The 17,591-nt window shown below is 43.1% G+C and overlaps 2 protein-coding genes across 3 annotated transcripts in view; one reads left to right on the forward strand and one right to left on the reverse strand.

The window, feature by feature from the left end:
• The window catches only part of DHX57 (DExH-box helicase 57), a 36,339-nt gene extending 27,636 nt beyond the window's left edge, over positions 1-8,703 (forward strand). For both annotated transcript variants that reach the window (XM_083733068.1, XM_083733069.1), the window contains exons 20-24: positions 4,105-4,242; positions 4,776-4,850; positions 5,106-5,240; positions 5,716-5,916; positions 7,327-8,703. In XM_083733068.1, the coding sequence (XP_083589194.1) occupies positions 4,105-4,242; positions 4,776-4,850; positions 5,106-5,240; positions 5,716-5,916; positions 7,327-7,470 (693 nt within the window). In that variant the 3' untranslated portion in view covers positions 7,471-8,703. The remainder of the gene's footprint in view (positions 1-4,104; positions 4,243-4,775; positions 4,851-5,105; positions 5,241-5,715; positions 5,917-7,326) is intronic.
• Positions 8,704-9,623: 920 nt separating this feature from the next.
• On the reverse strand, positions 9,624-16,405 carry GEMIN6 (gem nuclear organelle associated protein 6). Its single transcript, XM_083733881.1, has 3 exons — positions 15,755-16,405; positions 14,963-15,106; positions 9,624-10,340 (listed from the first exon to the last, which is right to left on the reverse strand). The coding sequence occupies exons 2-3, from the start codon at positions 15,088-15,090 to the stop codon at positions 9,965-9,967; spliced, it is 504 nt and encodes a 167-aa protein (XP_083590007.1). The 5' UTR covers positions 15,091-15,106; positions 15,755-16,405; the 3' UTR covers positions 9,624-9,964.
• Positions 16,406-17,591: the final 1,186 nt, after the last annotated feature.

A 17,591-nucleotide genomic window follows, 5' to 3' on the forward strand; every position in this document is an offset into this window, starting at 1 on the left:
TCCGTCACTGGTGCTGTGCAATGCCAGGTCTATAGGCAACAAAACCGCCACCCTGCGAGATTTCTTTACCTCACAGGGGGTCGACCTGGCTTGTGTGACGGAGACCTGGGTGCGCGAAGGGGCAACAGTTACCTTACGAGAGATGGCGCCCCCGGGTTTCTCCGTCCTCCACCAGTCGCGGACTGTGGGCCGGGGGGGAGGGGTGGCATTATTAATCCGGGAAGACTGTCCTTTCAGGGCTCTACCATCGCCATCGATCCCCGGCATTGAATGTGTTGGCCTAGTGTGGGGCTCCGAGGAGAGCTTGGCTGTTTGGCTGGTGTACCGGCCACCTAGCGCACCAGCAGCCACCCTGTCAGGCCTATTGGAGGCGGTGGCTGGCTGGGCCTTGGAGTTCCCTAACCTATTGGTATTGGGGGACTTCAACATCCATGCTGATGCCACTCCCTCCTCACAGGCTCTGGACCTGGTGTCTTCCATGGCGACACTAGGGTTCTCCCAGTTTGTTTCGGGCCCCACACATCAAGCAGGCCACACGCTGGATTTGATCTTTGGCGTAGGTATAGATGAGATCATGTCTCCTTCGATGAAAGTGCCATGGTCTGATCACTACGCTCTGAAAGCCAGGATTGACGTTCCACCCCCACCCTGCTTAGGTGGCGAGCCAATTTGGGCTCGCCCGCAGAGGCTGATGGACCCTGATAGATTCCGTCAAGCCTTGCGGGACCTTGCTCCCCCGATGACTCATTCACTGAGCTTGTTGAGGGCTGGAATATCCAGCTCCTGGCAGCCATCGATGAGATCGCACCTAAGCGCCCTCTGCGACCCTGCAGAAACCGGGCTCCCTGGTTTACCGAAGAGCTCCGGACAACGAAGCGGGACCTCAGACGGCTAGAGCGAGTATGGCGGGGTGCCTGTGACGGAGCCTCAAGAACATCTTATAGGGCTTTTATGAAAACCTATGAGATGGCGGTGAAGGCTGCTAAGAAGTTTACTTCTCGGCCTCCATTGCATCCGCTAGCTCTCGCCCGGCACAATTATTTAGTATAATCAGGTCTTTAACGTCCCTTGAGGGACAGCCAAATTTAAATAACAATTTGGCACATAGCTGTGAGGCATTTGTGAGCTTTTTGCGGAGAAGGTCTTGTTGCTCCGCCATGACCTCCCTGCCAATTTGGATACAGTAAAGGAACTGGAGGCCCCTCAACTGTCCTCGGGTCCAGTATTCGACCACTTCGACCGGATATCCCCAGCCGATGTGGACAGACTCCTCCGAACTGGAAAGCCCACCACCTGTCCTCTCGACCCGTGCCCGTCTTGGCTGATTAGAGCGTGTCCAGACGAGGTGCGGGCCCTCCTGGGGGATATCATCAATTTGTCCCTTGGCACGGGGACATTCCCTGCGGAACTGAAGGAGGCAGTGGTGTGCCCGCTCTTAAAGAAAACATCATTAGATCCTTTAGATCTGTCCAATTACCGCCCGGTTTCAAATCTTCCGTTCCTGGGTAAGGTGATTGAGAGAGCGGTTGCTGAACAGCTTGGTAGGTTTCTGGATGAAACATTGGCTCTGGATCCATTCCAGTCCGGCTTCCGCGCGGGTCATGGGACCGAGACGGCTCTGGTTGCCCTAACAGATGATCTTCGTAGACAGCTGGATCGAGGCGGGTCGGGGCTGCTGATTCTTCTAGATCTGTCAGCAGCTTTCGACATGGTCGATCACGAACTCCTGGACCACCGCCTTGCCGACATGGGGATTCAGGGCACAGTCCTTCAATGGCTGCGCTTGTTTCTCTCTGGTCAGGGACAGAGGGTGGCGCTTGGGGGGGAATTGTCATCGCGCCACTCCTTGGTGTGTGGAGTGCCTCAGGATGCTATTCTCTCCCCGATGCTTTTTAACATCTTTATGCGCCCCCTCGCCCAGCTTGTCCGGAGTTTTGGGCTGGGTTGCCATCAGTATGCTGATGACACCCAACTCTATCTGTTGATGGATGGCCATCCTGACTCGGCCCCAGACACACTGACCAGATGTTTGGAAGCTGTGGCTGGATGGTTACGTGGGAGCCGGTTGAAGCTAAATCCTTCGAAGACAGAGGTCCTGTGGCTGGGACGGGATGATATGGGATTGGGGGGGGGCAACTCCCATCTCTTGCGGGGGTGCAATTAGTGCCAGCACCATCCGTTAAGAGTTTGGGTGTAATCTTTGACACCTCCCTTTCCATGGAGGTGCAGATTGCAGCTATAACAAAGGCAGCATTTTTTCATCTCCGCCAAGCTAAGCAGTTTGCTCCTTACCTCTCTCGCCCTGACCTAGCCACTGTGATCCATGCGACGGTCACCTCCAGACTGGATTATTGTAACTCGCTCTACGTGGGGCTGCCCTTGAGACTGACCCAGAAACTCCAGCGGGTGCAGAATGCTGCAGCGAGACTCCTTACGGGGTCTTCGCTGCGAGACCACATTCACCCGGTGCTATACCAGCTGCACTGGCTCCCAGTAGAGTACAGGATCAGGTTTAAGGTGCTGGTTTTAACCTTTAAAGCCCTATACGGCCTAGGACCCTCGTACCTACAGGACCACCTCTCCTGGTATGCCCCACAGAGAAACTTACGGTCTTCAAATAAAAACATCTTGAAGGTCCCAGGCCACAGAGAAGTTAGGCTGGCCTCAACTAGAGCCAGGGCTTTTTCGGCTGTGGCTCCAATCTGGTGGAACGCTCTGTCACTAGAGACTAGGGCCCTGCGGGACTTGACATCTTTCCGCAGGGCCTGCAAGACAGAGCTGTTCCACCAGGCCTTTGGCCAGGGCACAGCCTGACTCCCTCCCTCGGCAATCTTCGTGGAGTTCTGGCACAATGGTTGCCAGTGGCTTGATTTGAATCAATTTTATAATGAATGATTTTAGAGTGTTGTTTGTGCTGTACCTTTGTACTGTTTTAATGTTGTTAGCCGCCCTGAGCCCGGCTTCGGCTGGGGAGGGCGGGATATAAATAAAATTTATTATTATTATTATTATTATTATTATTATTATTATTATTATTATTATTATTATTACCACTACTAGGCCTGTTAGACAAATAGGCTTCATAAAAAGCAGTTTCCTGTGTGCCTAGCTATCGTATTGGCCCGAATATAAACCGCACCTTTAAAATTGGAGGGGGGAAATGAAAAAATATCCAAATACAAGCCACTCCATTCGTCACTCCTCCTGGATGCATACTGGGGGGGCTGCTGCATTGCTGGCGGCCTTTCTTTTTCCTCACTCCCTTCCTTTCCGGCCTTGGGGGAGAAGGCAGAGGACTATGCATGGGGCGGGTGCTGCTTTGCCACTCTCCTGGTCCTGGCTTCAGATTGTAAGGTCACAAATATAAGCCACACTTTAACTTTTCACAGTCAGAATTGGGGGGAAAAGTGAGGCTTATACACAGGCCAATACGGTATATATGTCAGTGGTTTTCAAGCTTCCTGCTTCCAGGGGAAATCCATTTTGACTAGCCTACGGACAAACCACCTCACATCTGCCAGGGAAATCCTTGCACATTGCAGTTCATTCTGGGCTGTGTTCTAGGGTGTGTTCTTAGTTCAGTTAGCACATTGGCCAGTCCACTTGAGCCTTTCTGCCATTCTATGGGAAGGGAGACTGTGTCCTGGAAAGGCACCCAACACAGTTGCATGTTGCAGGGAAAAATCTGTAGGGGTGGGCAAGCTTGGTTTCACTTTGAATAACCCCGAATAAGTGGAGGTTCAACAATGCTGCCTGAAACACAGTTTGAAGATCAGCGTCCCCCATACTAGCTATGTTATGGAACTACCATACCAGGAGTCCGAACAACCATTCAGTATTTCCTCAGAGTACATTTTCACATATTTTTCCACAGTAGATGCAGTTCACATTTCCCAGCATAGCTTTTCCTCTCTTCCCCAGATTTGCAACAGTGGCAATGGGCAAAATGAAGTCAGCCACAAGCTGGCTGTGACCCATGAGTCTTCTGTGGCTTACTGCTGGTGTTTGGAAAGAATGAGAACAGAAGGTGGACATCACTTGACACAGTTCAGAACTCTTAACGCTATTCATTATTCAAAGGTGTTCTTTCTCTCTCTTCCATAGCAAATGGCCAGTTTAAAAAGGCAGTTCACAGAACTGTTGTCTGACATTGGATTTGTGAAAGAGGGACTCAGAGCCAAGGATATCGAGAGGAGGTGGTCTCAGGGAGGAGACGGCGTTCTAGAAGCAACTGGAGAAGAGGTAACAGGAGTGACAATGGAGTTGCTCTGTCTCATTCATCCATTGCCTTTTGTACAATGTCTAAGCTTTTATACGGTGTTCTTCCTCTCATTCTCTGCCACTTTCCTCATCTGTCCAAAGAACGGCATTCATTTTCCCCTCCCACCCCTTCTATTTCTACTCTCCTTGACATGATTTAATGGAACCAAAATGACAGCTAAAACCTTGGGCAGTGTTTTTGTTCAGTGATTTGGAGCTTCCCGATTATGTGAAAATCCTTTTCTTCCCAGCTGATTAAAAAAAGTCCAGAGGTGTGTCCCCCCCCATTTTAGGGAGGGGTATATAGGGCCCAGAGCTTCTACCACTTAACACTTGAGAGATTTTTTTAAAAAAATAAAATAGATGCCTTCATATTTTCTAAAAAATATCTCTGTAACTATAAGGTCTGGAAGCTTACCTTTACATGAAAGCTGGAATTCTCAAGGTGATGTGCTTGCCCAGTTTCATGCAAACTTCTGCACTAACTTGTAGGTACCCTTTTGTTTATATCACAGGCAAATTCTAATGCGGACAACTTCAAGCTGATATCAGCCATATTATGTGCTGCTCTGTATCCCAATGTGGTTCAGGTAAGAGGGCAGTGCTTTTTCATTTCTCTTTTTCTGTCCATATTGCACACATTGCATTTGTTCTATGCTGCATGCTTGAAAGCTGAGCTACTTGCTATTAGCAATTCCTCAAAAGGGAATCTCTCTCTTGTGCATCTGTTGGGTTTAGAGACTTTTCAGTATTTCCAGTGCTTTAAAGAAACATCTCCTTCTGCACGACCCTACTGAATGGAAGTTGCTTATGAGTATTTCTACCACTGTTTTTTACTGTTTTAGGTGAAACTGCCAGAAGGGAAGTATCAGAAGACCAGTACAGGAGCTGTTAAAATGAAGCCAAAAGCTGCAGAGCTGAAGTTTGTTACCAAGAAGGAGGGCTCTGTTCACATTCATCCATCCTCTGTGAACTACCAGGTGATTTTCCCACCCCCAGTCAGTCATTCTGTACCTGTTGTCCACATACATACAATTCCTTCTTGGAAGAGGGGCATGCAAGCCAACCAACAGTCCATAGTGCAATTCCTTGCATTTACACATCTGTAAGCCTCATTGTAATCTGTTGGAGTTGTATCTATGCACAGATGCATAAGATGAGTAGCAGGCTAATCTTAGTTAAACTTAGTTCACATTGGAATCAATGGGACTTAATTTATGACCAACTTGTCCCATTTGATTTTCAGCCAATTTCATTTCTCCCATGTGAAATTTGTGTAAAGATTTCAGACTTCTCCTACCCCTGCTGCCTAGCAAACGGTATGCTGGCATTGGACAACCTTTTCCCAGCAAAACCAATGGCCTCTGTCATATATTGTATAACTGAAGTGATAGGTATGGAACCTGTTGTTGTTGTTGAAGTTTCACCACAGTTTTTTGGGGTTCCTTGTTTCAGACAAGGCACTTTGATAGCCCTTACTTAGTGTATCACGAGATGGTAAAAACCAGCCGGGTGTTTATTCGAGACTGCAGCATGGTTTCTGTGTACCCACTGATCTTGTTTGGAGGCGGCCGTATTAATGTGCATCTTCAGAAGGGAGAGTTTGTTGTTTCCTTGGACGATGGGTGGATTCGTTTTGTTGCAGCCTCACACCAGGTAAGAAAATGAGCAACTCATCACATTGCATCTAATTGCTTATGATGGGGAAATTATTTTCATTGTACCAAGGGGAGAGGAACAGCTCATTCTACTTTGTACTGGCATCCAGGAAATGGGTTATGACCCTTAACCAAATTTCCTCTTGAGACATTAAGTCCACTGGGCTAAAATGGACACTAATTCCAATAGGCTTATAGAATTGCATGGGCAGCATCTGGTCCAACAAGTGTGTTTACTTTCCTAAGTTGAAAGGTCAGGTTGTTCTTTATGTCTGCATGACCAGCTATTTAAGAACCAAAGATCTTTCAGAAATTTAGTCAGATGTCCTCATCTCTTGGGTATCAACTCTGCAGTTTATGGTTATAATACCCTGCAGTACAATTTGCATGGGCGCTTTCATGAGCACAACAAACCCCAGGCTGTAGACGGCAGGACAAATTGTATCAGCACCGCCAAAAGCTAAATTTGCCTCTCAGGTCTTCATCTGGATAAAAGCAACAGAGTATTGTGGCACCTTAGACTAACAAAATTCTTCCAGCATTATGACACTGTTGGATGGACAATGCTATATCATCTGTGGGGGTGTTAACCCTGGATATACAAGAAGAAAAGGCATAAAAAGTTTAAAAGGTCCAACTGTACTGTGCAGAGCATTAATGAACACAAAATCCAGTCAAATGAGAAAAATCCCAAGTGGTGTAGGTATGACCTGTGCAGTTGAAAAAATGCAGTGCCTTTGATCTTCTATTTGTTGAGATTCTTAAGGACATTAATGTCATCATAGTTTTCAGGCAATGCCCCAGTTGAACCTCTTTTAAAGGTAAAGGGACCCCTGACCATTAGGTCCAGTCGCAGACGACTCTGGGGTTGCGACGCTCATCTTGCTTTATTGGCCGAGGGAGCCGGTGTACAGCTTCCAGGTCATGTGGCCAGCATGACTAAGCCACTTCTGGCGAACCAGAGCAGCGCACAGAAACGCCGTTTACCTTCCCGCTGGAGCGGTACCTATTTATCTACTTGCACTTTGTTGTGCTTTCAAACTGCTAGGTTGGCAGGAGCAGGGACCAAGCAACAGGAGCTCACCCCGTCGCGGGGATTTGAACCACCGACCATCTGATCGGCAAGCCCTAGCCCTAGGTTTAACCCACAGCACTACCTGCATCCTGAGCCTCTTTTATGCGAGTACAAATGTTAAGCATAAAAAGTACAGCAGGTCTTTCATGCAATATCAGAGGGAGGACCAGGGGCTTCAGAAGTAACTTCTAATGTAGTGTGAGGAACCTCAGGTTTTGCCGGACTTGCAACTCCCAGTCAGCATGGCCTAATAGTCAGAGATGATGGGGGCTTTTGATCTGGCCTGGACTACCCCTAAGCAGCTTAACTCATAAGAATATTTGTGTTTTTCAGGTAGCCGAACTAGTGAAAGAACTTCGCTGTGAGCTTGACCAGCTACTCCAGGATAAAGTAAAAAACCCCAGCATAGATCTTTGTACCTGCCCTCGAGGGTCTCGTATCATTAGCATGATTGTTAAACTTGTGACCACACAATAGCATGGAGCATTTGGTATAAAGACATATCAGCAGAACAATGGCAATAGAGATGGAAGCAGCACGGATGCCTGGAAGCCTAAAGGCAAAGTGGCAATCCAAGAAACCACTATATTTGGAGTAGCCCTAATGGAGTTAATGGGGCTGGAGAAACAAGGTGGTGGGTTTTTTTCACCCAAATCATGGAAAAGTTGGCATATTTTAAGGGAAACACAAGTGTTTCCTTTCCAGGAGCAATCTGTGAAGTACAGAGTGAGAGACTACAGTATTGTTATTTATGCCAATGAAAACTCAAGAGAGATCCAAAAACATTCAATTCTAATGTGTTTTTCTTGTTACTGTTTTTGTCCAATTAAGGATTAACTCTTTTTGCTACAAAATGATGGTCTATTGACTTGCCTCTTCTCCTTAAGGCAGGACTTGATGTTTACTATAGCAACTGTTTGTATTTTCCTAAATTCTAAAGTGGATTCCCCTGTAAGCTTTCCCTAAAACCTGTCCTAATCTGATCAATTAATCAATGTCGGTTGCCAAAAATTTTAATGAAAGATAAATGGTCTTTAGTATAAAAATGAACCAGGTTCTATATGAGCTGGTGTGTGTGTGTGTGTGTGTGTGCGCGCACAGGGCTCAAATTACAGCTTGCCAAAGGCTGTGTAAGTTGTCTTGCTCCTTCTCAAAGGGTTAGTCTAGAGAAGAAAGTTCATTACTCTTTTACATTGCCTGAAGTCAACTTAGCTTCCTTGACAAGACAGCACTTATGAAAGCAGTAAGTTTGAGGTGTGCGAAGTTTTTGCAAAAGCAAGACATGAAGATAATGTTGTTACATCCTAGTTCTGCGCCCTGCTGGCTCCTGAAACCAGATCTTTCACAGGTCAGAAGAAATGGTTGAGGAATGCAAGTACAAAAGAGGCTTCTTTCAGTACAGTTCATTATGACTTGTGGACTCTCATCAGCCTAGCAACTTCTTATAAACAAGGAGCACAATCCTGCAGAAATTAATGGGACTTGAACAGAAGCTCCCAAAAGGTGCATTTAAAGATTTTTAAAAACAGTAAACCAACAATGGGGCAGGAGTGGAGAATGCACAATTGCTATGGCGATAGAAACGAGCCTGCTGGTGGTTAAAAATAAAACTCTATATAGTAACTTTATGTATGTCACCTGAGGTGCTCATTGGTTGGAGGTAATGGTGATCAACAAGCTCTATAAATAAACAGGAACTTGTTCATTGGATTTGTAATCTAGTTTGATTTTTTTTTTTTGCAAGAAATTATGTACAGGTAACTTCCCACTTGTGCAGGGGTTATGTTCCAGTCCCCTGCGTGCATAAGTCAAATTGCGTAGTGGGGAACACCTTCTAAACACTCTTTAAACACCCTCTGTGGCGCTCTCTTCAATCCATACCAAAAATACTGTATCCAAAAATATCCACAACTATAATTGAAGCTCTGCGGCTGGCAGGAGGCTGGAGGATGCACGGGAAAGAAGCTCCTGTTGCTGCGATACCCCACACATCGGCTGTTAAGTGGGGAGGCTGAGCAGCTTAAACAAAGCCTGCTATGCCTTTGGTCTCTTCAGGGCTTTCTCTGTCCTCACTAACACCCTCTGGGCTTTGGGGAGGGTCTCACGAACCCCGAGGTTTTGATGTGGATATTAACTCAAGTAAATCCACTTGCATCTGTGTAACAGGATCAGTTGAATTGCCCCATGAGTGTCTTACCAGGAGGAAATTCTGCTATAGAGGTTTGTGTAGTAGATCTTCCCTGACACCCTGTAACATAAGCAATAGCCTTCAGTGTAGAAGATTACTTGCCGGTTCATTGGCTGCATATACTGCAGCGACCTGTCACCATATCACTTCTCATAAAGACTTAAAACACATCACTTTCCAGTGAATACAAAGATTTTCAGATAAGGACAAAGATGAAAGTAGCAGTTTTAGGGGTTTTGAATTGGTGAAAGTACAAGCTACATATGATGCATTTCCTCAGCTATTGTAATTATTCTGCCTGTATATTATGAACTGTAGTTCATAGAGGTATTCCTAATTTAATACCAGTACTGAGTAGTAAGAATGTGATGCTTTCATATATGACTCTTCATGACTAATAGTAATTGAATATAAAGGAGCATTCACAGGATCCCAAAAGGAAGACATAAAAACTAACGTCAATGCTTATTTTCATATAAAAAATATATATAGTGCATATTTGTTACGTTTGCCATTTCTTCACAAAACAAATCCAGAAAACCATTCTATTTTGACTGTGACTTTCTGATAGCACTTAGGGACACAAAATGCCTAAATTGAGGGGAAATTCAACAGTATTTTATAGATCAGCCTCCCAATATAACTAGAAGCCCTCTAAATATTTGGACTACAACTCACATCAATCTCCAGGCAATGTGAGTTTTGTAGTCCATGTAGAAGGGATCAGGTTGGGGAAGCATAGGTTTTGCAAGTAGGTAACTTCATCCCAATTCTTCAACTCTGTCATTGCTGAAGGCCAAGATAACTTTGTATCAATCCTTGAACTCGAGACAAAATTATTTCATTGGAACTATTGCAATCCTCTGGTCCATACGGTGGGTCAATAGTCAACACTCCTGCAACACAGAGTGTTGTTTGTGACTCTCCTTGCTCCCTTACAGGAATATGGTTTTTCTCCAACCAGTTCTTCAAGCTGCTTTTCTTGTCCTCCAGCTCCTCTTGACTATAAGTTTGGCTTTCTCCAGGCATGAATAGGTGGGCAAGTTTCTCTTTCATAGCATCAGATGCTTCGGACAATATCTTCACCTCTTGCACTGCATGCCCCAAGATGCCTGAAACAGACACTTTTCCGTTCTCAAGAGGATTTGCCAGAAGAATGCTGTCAAGAAAAGGAGTTCACATAAAGTTTTGCAACTTGGTGGAAAGACCTACAGAAATCTCACATGCTAAATGCTATCAAATTTATACTCAACTTTATCTCATCAAAACACACAAGCCCCAACGTCTCAGTCCCACAAGCACCTGCACCATGAAGCATTCAGGTCAGGATGCAGCAGCCATCCGCCCCCACAGTGAAAAATTACAAATGTGTGGAATTGGAATAGCATCCCAGGCTGATCCCATTGCATCACACCAACAAAAACTAAGAGTGCAAGTTGTTATGCCAACATTAGCTATATTAACCAGCAGTCTTATTGTCTGAAAATGTTACTAGGGTCAGTTCACCTACATACATAATCCTTAAAAATATTTCAGCCACTGTAGCTAGCCAGTGCCTACTGTAGAATAAGCAATGCATGCCAACTGTCATTGTTCATAACACTTTTTCCCACTGTTACACATTTTTCAAGCACTAAAATACAAATCTATACAAAGAAATGCATTCCCTCAAAGTAACACCCTCCCAACTCAGTAGCGTTTAGTTCAATAGCATCCATGTATTTAGCCACTGAAAATCGAAAGGTACAACTCAGACCTTATAGTAAGTATGGGATGCAGAAATACTAAAATCATTTCATTTTGGAAGAACAGAGGTTTCAGATGGCGCATCACAGTAATTCCTAGTTGCTAAACTTTTACCCTTCTGTGGTATGTACAAAAACTCAAGCTAATGAAGTATCTCATGAAAGTGAAGTGGCAAGTACTGTACTTAAAACCAATCTATTGCAGATGCATTTGGTCTTATAAACCAATCCCAAATCTTTTAACCTCATCCACATTTTTAGACCATGCTCCATTTTAAAATGGCTAATATTAACTAGAACTATTATAAAAGAAAATACAACAGAATTGATACAACAGAATGCTGTAAAGAAAAGGACACAAAATGACAGAAAAGACAAGATTTTGGAGAAAATAAAAGAATTAGAGAAGAAGTTAAGATTAAATCCGAAGTCACAGCCGATTTTGAGAGAAATCAAACTCCACCAAGCACAATATTCCAAATTGATAAATCAGGAAGATTAAATTAATGAAACAAAAAACTTTTGAATCGGCAAATAAATGTGGGAAACTGCTAGCTTGGCAGTTAAAGAAGAGACAAAAATTAAATACAGTTACAAATCTGGAAATTGAAGGAAGAAACATTCAGAACCCCACGGAGATCAGAAAGTGCTTCCAGAAATATTTCAAAAAATTATATACTCAAGGGCTGCAGGACGAGGTCGAGATTAAACAATTTTTGGAGAAAAATGGACTTAAAAAATTGTCACAAGAAAATAGATCACTCCTGAACAGCAAAATAACATGTCAAGAGATTGAAAAAGCCATTCAGAACATGCAACTGGGCAAATCTCCAGGGCCAGACGGCCTAACCTCCAAGTACTATAAGACATTAAAAGACTATCTGATTCAACCAATGATGGAGGTCAGCAACGAAATCATGGAGGGGAAGAGGGCGCCGGAATCGTGGAAGGAAGCTTTCATCACATTGATACCAAAATCGGAAACTGAAAAGACACAACTCAAGAACTATCGTCCCATCTCCCTTTTAAATGTGGATTACAAAATATTTGCAGATGTTTTGGCAAGCAGACTTAAAAGAGTTTTAAATGAAGTAATCCATAAAGACCAGGCAGGCTTTCTCCCAGGTAGACACATGCTTGCTAATACAAGGAACATTATTGACATCTTGGAACTTTTGCAAACAGACATAAATACAAAAGCAGTGTTAATTTTTATAGATGCGGAGAAGGCCTTTGATAATATCTCTTGGAAATTTATGAAGGGAAATCTAAAAGAAATGGGAGTGGGACGGGGTTTTGAGAATGGGATTGATGCAATATATTCAGAACAAAAGGCTAAATTGATTGTTAACAATGTGGTTACAGAAGAGTTTAAAATTGAAAAAGGAACACGACAAGGCTGCCCGATTTCCCCTCTGCTATTTATATCGGTTCTGGAGGTGCTCTTGAATATGATCAGAGGGGACCGGTTGGTGGAAGGGATCCAGGTCGGAGCAAAACAATATAAACTTAAAGCTTTTGCAGATGACCTAGTTTTGACTTTGCAGGAGCCAGAATCTAGTACAAAAAGAGTATTGCAACTGATACAAGATTTTGGTCTGGTAGCGGGATTTAAATTAAATAAACAGAAAACCAAGGTGTTGGGGAAAAATTTGACAGATACAGAGTCAGAACGGTTTCAGAGAGAAACAGAACTAACTGTGGTTAAAAAAGTAAAGTACCTAGGGGTAAACATTACAGCAAAAAATCTGAGTCTGTTTAAGGACAACTATGAAAAATGTTGGTCTGAAATTAAGAGAGACTTGGACAGTTGGACAAAATTGAAGCTTTCTTTGTTAGGCCGAATTGCTGCTATTAAGATGAATGTATTGCCAAAAATGTTGTTTTTGTTCCAAACATTACAGATTGTGGACAAGACGGAGTGCTTCCAGAAGTGGCAGAGACACATCTCTAAATTTGTCTGGCAGGGCAAAAAGCCCAGAATTAAGTTTAAGATATTAACTGATGTGAAAGAAAGAGGGGGCTTTGCCCTGCCAGACTTAAAGCTGTACTATGAAGCCGCAGCTTTCTGCTGGCTAAAAGACTGGCTACTTCTCAAAGACACTGATGTACTGGACTTGGAAGGTTTTAATAATGTTTTTGGTTGGCATGCACCCCTGACACATACTTATGGTATGATAAGGTTAAGAGCATTAAGGCCTTTAAGAACCATATTGTCAGGAAAGCAGTATTTAATGTCTGGATAAAATACAAAGACTTATTGGAAAATAAAACTCCGAGGTGGCTTTCACCTCTGGAAGCTAAGGCCCGAAAAAGACCCAACATGGAGGCCAAATGGCCAAAATATTGGGAAATATTAGAAAAAGATGGAGACAATTGGAAATTGCAGAGTTTGGAGAAAATGAAGGATAAAGTGCGAGACTGGTTACATTACGCTCAGATTAAAGAAGTCTTTAAAAATGATAAAAAGTTAGGGTTCCAGGTGGAGAAATCGAAGTTGGAAACAGAATTGTTAGAACCAAAGACTAAGGTATTATCAAGAATGTATAACCTGCTGTTAAAATGGAATACACAAGACGAAATGGTTAAATCGGCTATGATAAAGTGGGCTCAGGACATTGGGCATAACATTATGTTTGAGGACTGGGAAAGGTTGTGGACCACCGGGCTGAACTTCACTGCATGTAATGCTCTGAAGGAAAATGTAATGAAAATGATATATAGATGGTACATGACCCCAGTTAAACTTGCCAAAATATACCATTTGTCTGATAATAAATGTTGGAAATGTAAGGAAAATGAAGGAAAAATTCTTTCACCTCTGGTGGACCTGCCCTAAAGTGAAGGCCTTCTGGGAAATGATATATAATGAGTTGAAAAAGGTGTTCAAGTATACCTTTACTAAGAAACCAGAGGCCTTCCTTCTGGGCATTGTCGGCCAGAAGGTGTTAAAGAAGGACCGAACATTCTTTATGTATGCAACAACGGCAGCAAGGATACTCATCGCTAAGAGTTGGAAAACTCAAGATCTACCCACACTGGAAGAGTGGCAGATGCAGCTGATGGACTATATGCAACTGGCCGAGATGACTGGCAGAATCCGGGACCTGGGAGAAGAGAGGGTTGAAGAAGACTGGAAGAAATTTAAGATTTATTTACAAAAATATTGTAATTTGGTTGAATGCTAAGGAGGATGCTAGATCACAAATAATTGCCCACCACTGAATTAGATCCGAATTTGGCGATAAGTGAGATTAAGGAAAATATAAATCTTTTGGAGAGCTGCTAGATTCTATTTAAATGAGCGGATATAAGATTGTAAATAAGATGGTAATTTGCTTGGAAAAACCTTTTTTAACGATGTAAGTGAGAGCGGGAGGCGTGAGGGAGTCCAAAGAAGTGATGAAATTATGTTATGATATAAATAATGTTGTTTATTATTTATGCATTTGTATTCAAAAACCTTAATAAATATTTATTAAAAATATATATATTATGAAAGAAAATTGTCTAAAGGCATATAGAGTGAGTTGCTTCCCACATCTTTTCAAAAAAGTTAATGATTTGTTAACAAACATACAAAAAAGTGCAAACATAAGAACTAAAACAAAAATCAAAGGCCCACATTCTCAGGCCATGTGGAATACCACTGCTAAACCTTAACACTGACGGTCAGTGACCTGATCATACTGTCTCAATTTTACCAGTGTAGAAAACTCATCTGATGCTGTCTCAAACATTTTCCTCTTTTTCCCTTCTACTTGTTCAGCTGTCCTATTTATGAGAATATCAGTGAAAAGAATAAATTGTAGGGCAAATTTCTAGTTGTTGGTGTGAATAGAAATTCTGAAGTGTGAAGCCAGACAACATCAGACATTTGTCATAGCAGCAGCAACAACAGGCTAACCGCATGCTGAGTAGAAAGTAAAATTTACAGATTCTTGTTCTGATTCATGGTTTTGAAAATAAAATAAATTTTGATACATCTCTCTCTCTCTGGGTATCACACTTCCATGCATACTGAACTCCTGCTTACTTGGCAGACACTGGATCAACTGTTAAAACCCATCCTTTATAATTCTGTTTCTCAGCAGCCAGAACTTCAATTTCTTTATTCACATAAGTCAGCCATTCCAAAGGTGTCTTCCTCTGCCACTCAGTCATATTTCCTATTTGCTGAACCAAATGAGAAAACAAAAAACACACTGATCAGCAAAGGTTGATAAAGCTGACTGTTAAAACAATGTCTAGATATCCCGCTCGTATCTAGAAGTTAGGAACAACAGCACAATCCTAGATTTGTTTATTTTATCTATTTCTCATTTACTAATTTTGTATACTGCTCTTCCTCCAAAGATCATAGGGGCTGTTCACAACATAAAAAATGAGAACACAAAATACATATTAACCGAAAACCAATAACTTCCTTCCCACAAATAACATTTTTAAGGCCATAGAATGTTAAACAGCCAAAAGTAGGACGCAGATTTTAAAAAAATAAGGTTTACAATCTGACGCAATTGACTTTAGAGACTCAAGAAATGCAATAAGGGCACCAAGTATCACAACTAAACATATCTTCCACCCACTCTTTTTATACTCGAGATCAGGGCATGTTTCTCCAAAAAATAATCTTACTGTGCAAATAATAAAGTGTTATTCACCCCGGAGCGAGGGCATGTTTTGGAAAGGGTCTGCACTCCCAGCGCAGAAGTTTATTTGGAATCTAAAGCGCCCCCGTTCATCCACACAGTTCTTGCTTCTTCTCTGCCTTTATGCCCATAAAAGAGGCACGGAGCCGGATCAACAACATTTTTACATCGCACTCACCGCTAAAGATGAAATGCGAGTTTCCCTGTAATCCAACCGGTAAAGAAGGCGAGGGATTCAGGCGAAACGCATGCAGCGTTTCGCTCCCGTCGTCACTGCTTGGGCCCAGAATGCATCGGGTTGTAGTTTCAAGTTCCTCCTCTGCAAAAAAGCAATATCCGGAAACAGCTGCTTACGGCCAACCCCTTCATTCATGGCATATTCACTCCCATCTCATACCCTAAGAATAACCGCGCTCAGCAAGCAGCCCCGCAGAATGAGCTGGCAGAGCTCGGAAGTTTAAGCAGTCCGGCAGCAAATGATAATTTACCCTATTTAGCTTACTCCGCCTCTCTTTGCCTAAGGTTAAAAAGAAAATTAAAAGCCGATTCAGAGGGCAAATCCTAATAGATGACTAATCAGAGGCAACTCCTGTAAAGTTTAGTGGGTAAGTGTTAAGATTAGTTTTCCAGAGTGCGAATGCAAAATAATTTTGTTCGGATTAAGTCGCCCTGAATCCAGGGAGTATGCCTAGAATTGCAGCTTCAAGGGACTTTTTTAAAGGCACTTTTTAAAAAAGCTTTTGTAATAGTCCCAGGATGGGGGTTACAATATTTTAAAGCAAGGAGGGTGTTTGTTCCTTTATGTTACTGTAGAATAGTAGGGGTTTCCCTAGCGTGCGTTGTGCCTTCCGTTCCAAAGATAGTATTTTTATATTACATTTGTTCGTCGCTTTATCTTACCCAAGGCAACTCAGAGCGATTTACGAACCAATCTAGCCAGTTTGCATTGCATGAAGTAGCCCAAAACAATGGGTCAGGTTTCAATCCTATATAGACTTAACCTGGGTTTCCCAAACTCTGCTCGCTAGCTGTTTTTTTGAACTACAACTCCCATCATCCCTAGCTAGCAGGACCAGTGGTCAGGGATGATGGGAACCGTAGTCCAAAAATAGCTAGAGACCAGAGTTTGGGAAGCCCTTGGTTCAATTGAACTTACTCGGGTTAGCCTCTGTATAAACATGCATAGAAATAGAGCATGACTCTCGAGTCAGCTCTATTGAACGTAGTGAGTTTCACCCGAGAAAACCGACGTCGGAGTGCACCATTCATGTGCTGCCTTTTACATACTAGTGTTACGAGGAATCTCTCCTCCTCAGAGAATGAAGTGCAGTTTAGAGGAAGCTGAGGAATTGCCCTCAAGGCCCACGAATGCACGCTCGCATTTAACGCTCAACGTATGCCATTATTTTACAACAAGCTCTTTAATCTGGTGTGATGCCTGGAGTGAAGAAAAATGACCGAGGTTCTGTTATTGTTCATTGTTTATTCAGAAGGCTCTCACGTTCTTATTCGCTGTTGGCTGGAGGTCCTTGGGCGGAGTGTAAAAAATAAACCACCTTTTAAAAGGTTAACAGCCATCGGTTTCCCAATGGACAACATAGAAATACTGTATTTACTGTAGCAGAATATAGGGGGCGCAAATGGACTCAAGACACGTGGATTTGAGGGAACAAGCGATCCCTTTCATTGGTTGCAAGGAGCTTCTCAGCGACCATGGCCTTTTCACGAGCACCAATTTTCCCAAACCCTTCACTCCTCCTTGAGCAACCCCCTAAAAAATTCAGTGCGGACCAAACTTCCCGAACGCGCAAATATATGAAAATCCGCTTCCACCGTAGAAAATCTGAGTGAAATGTTGCTGAGCGGCGTACGGTGGGGCGCTCGATGATAATAATAATAATAATAATAATAATAATAATAATAATAATAATAATACCCGAGAAAACGGCACGTGTTTTCAAACGGGCAAATTACACGCTCGGGCAATAACCGCGTTCCCAAAATGGAGGCTGT

This window comes from Podarcis gaigeae (assembly GCF_964106915.1).
Source record: "Podarcis gaigeae genome assembly, chromosome: 3".
NCBI classification, from domain to species: domain Eukaryota; kingdom Metazoa; phylum Chordata; class Lepidosauria; order Squamata; family Lacertidae; genus Podarcis; species Podarcis gaigeae.

Excerpts from the sequence above, each read along its gene's own strand:
- GEMIN6 (XM_083733881.1), bottom strand. The coding sequence starts at position 15,090 with ATGACTGAGTGGCAGAGGAAGACACCTTTGGAATGGCTGACTTATGTG. Across the intron at positions 10,341-14,962 it reads GTTGATCCAGTGTCTGCCAA|CATTCTTCTGGCAAATCCTC; the intron begins GTAAGCAGGAGT and ends TTTTCTTGACAG.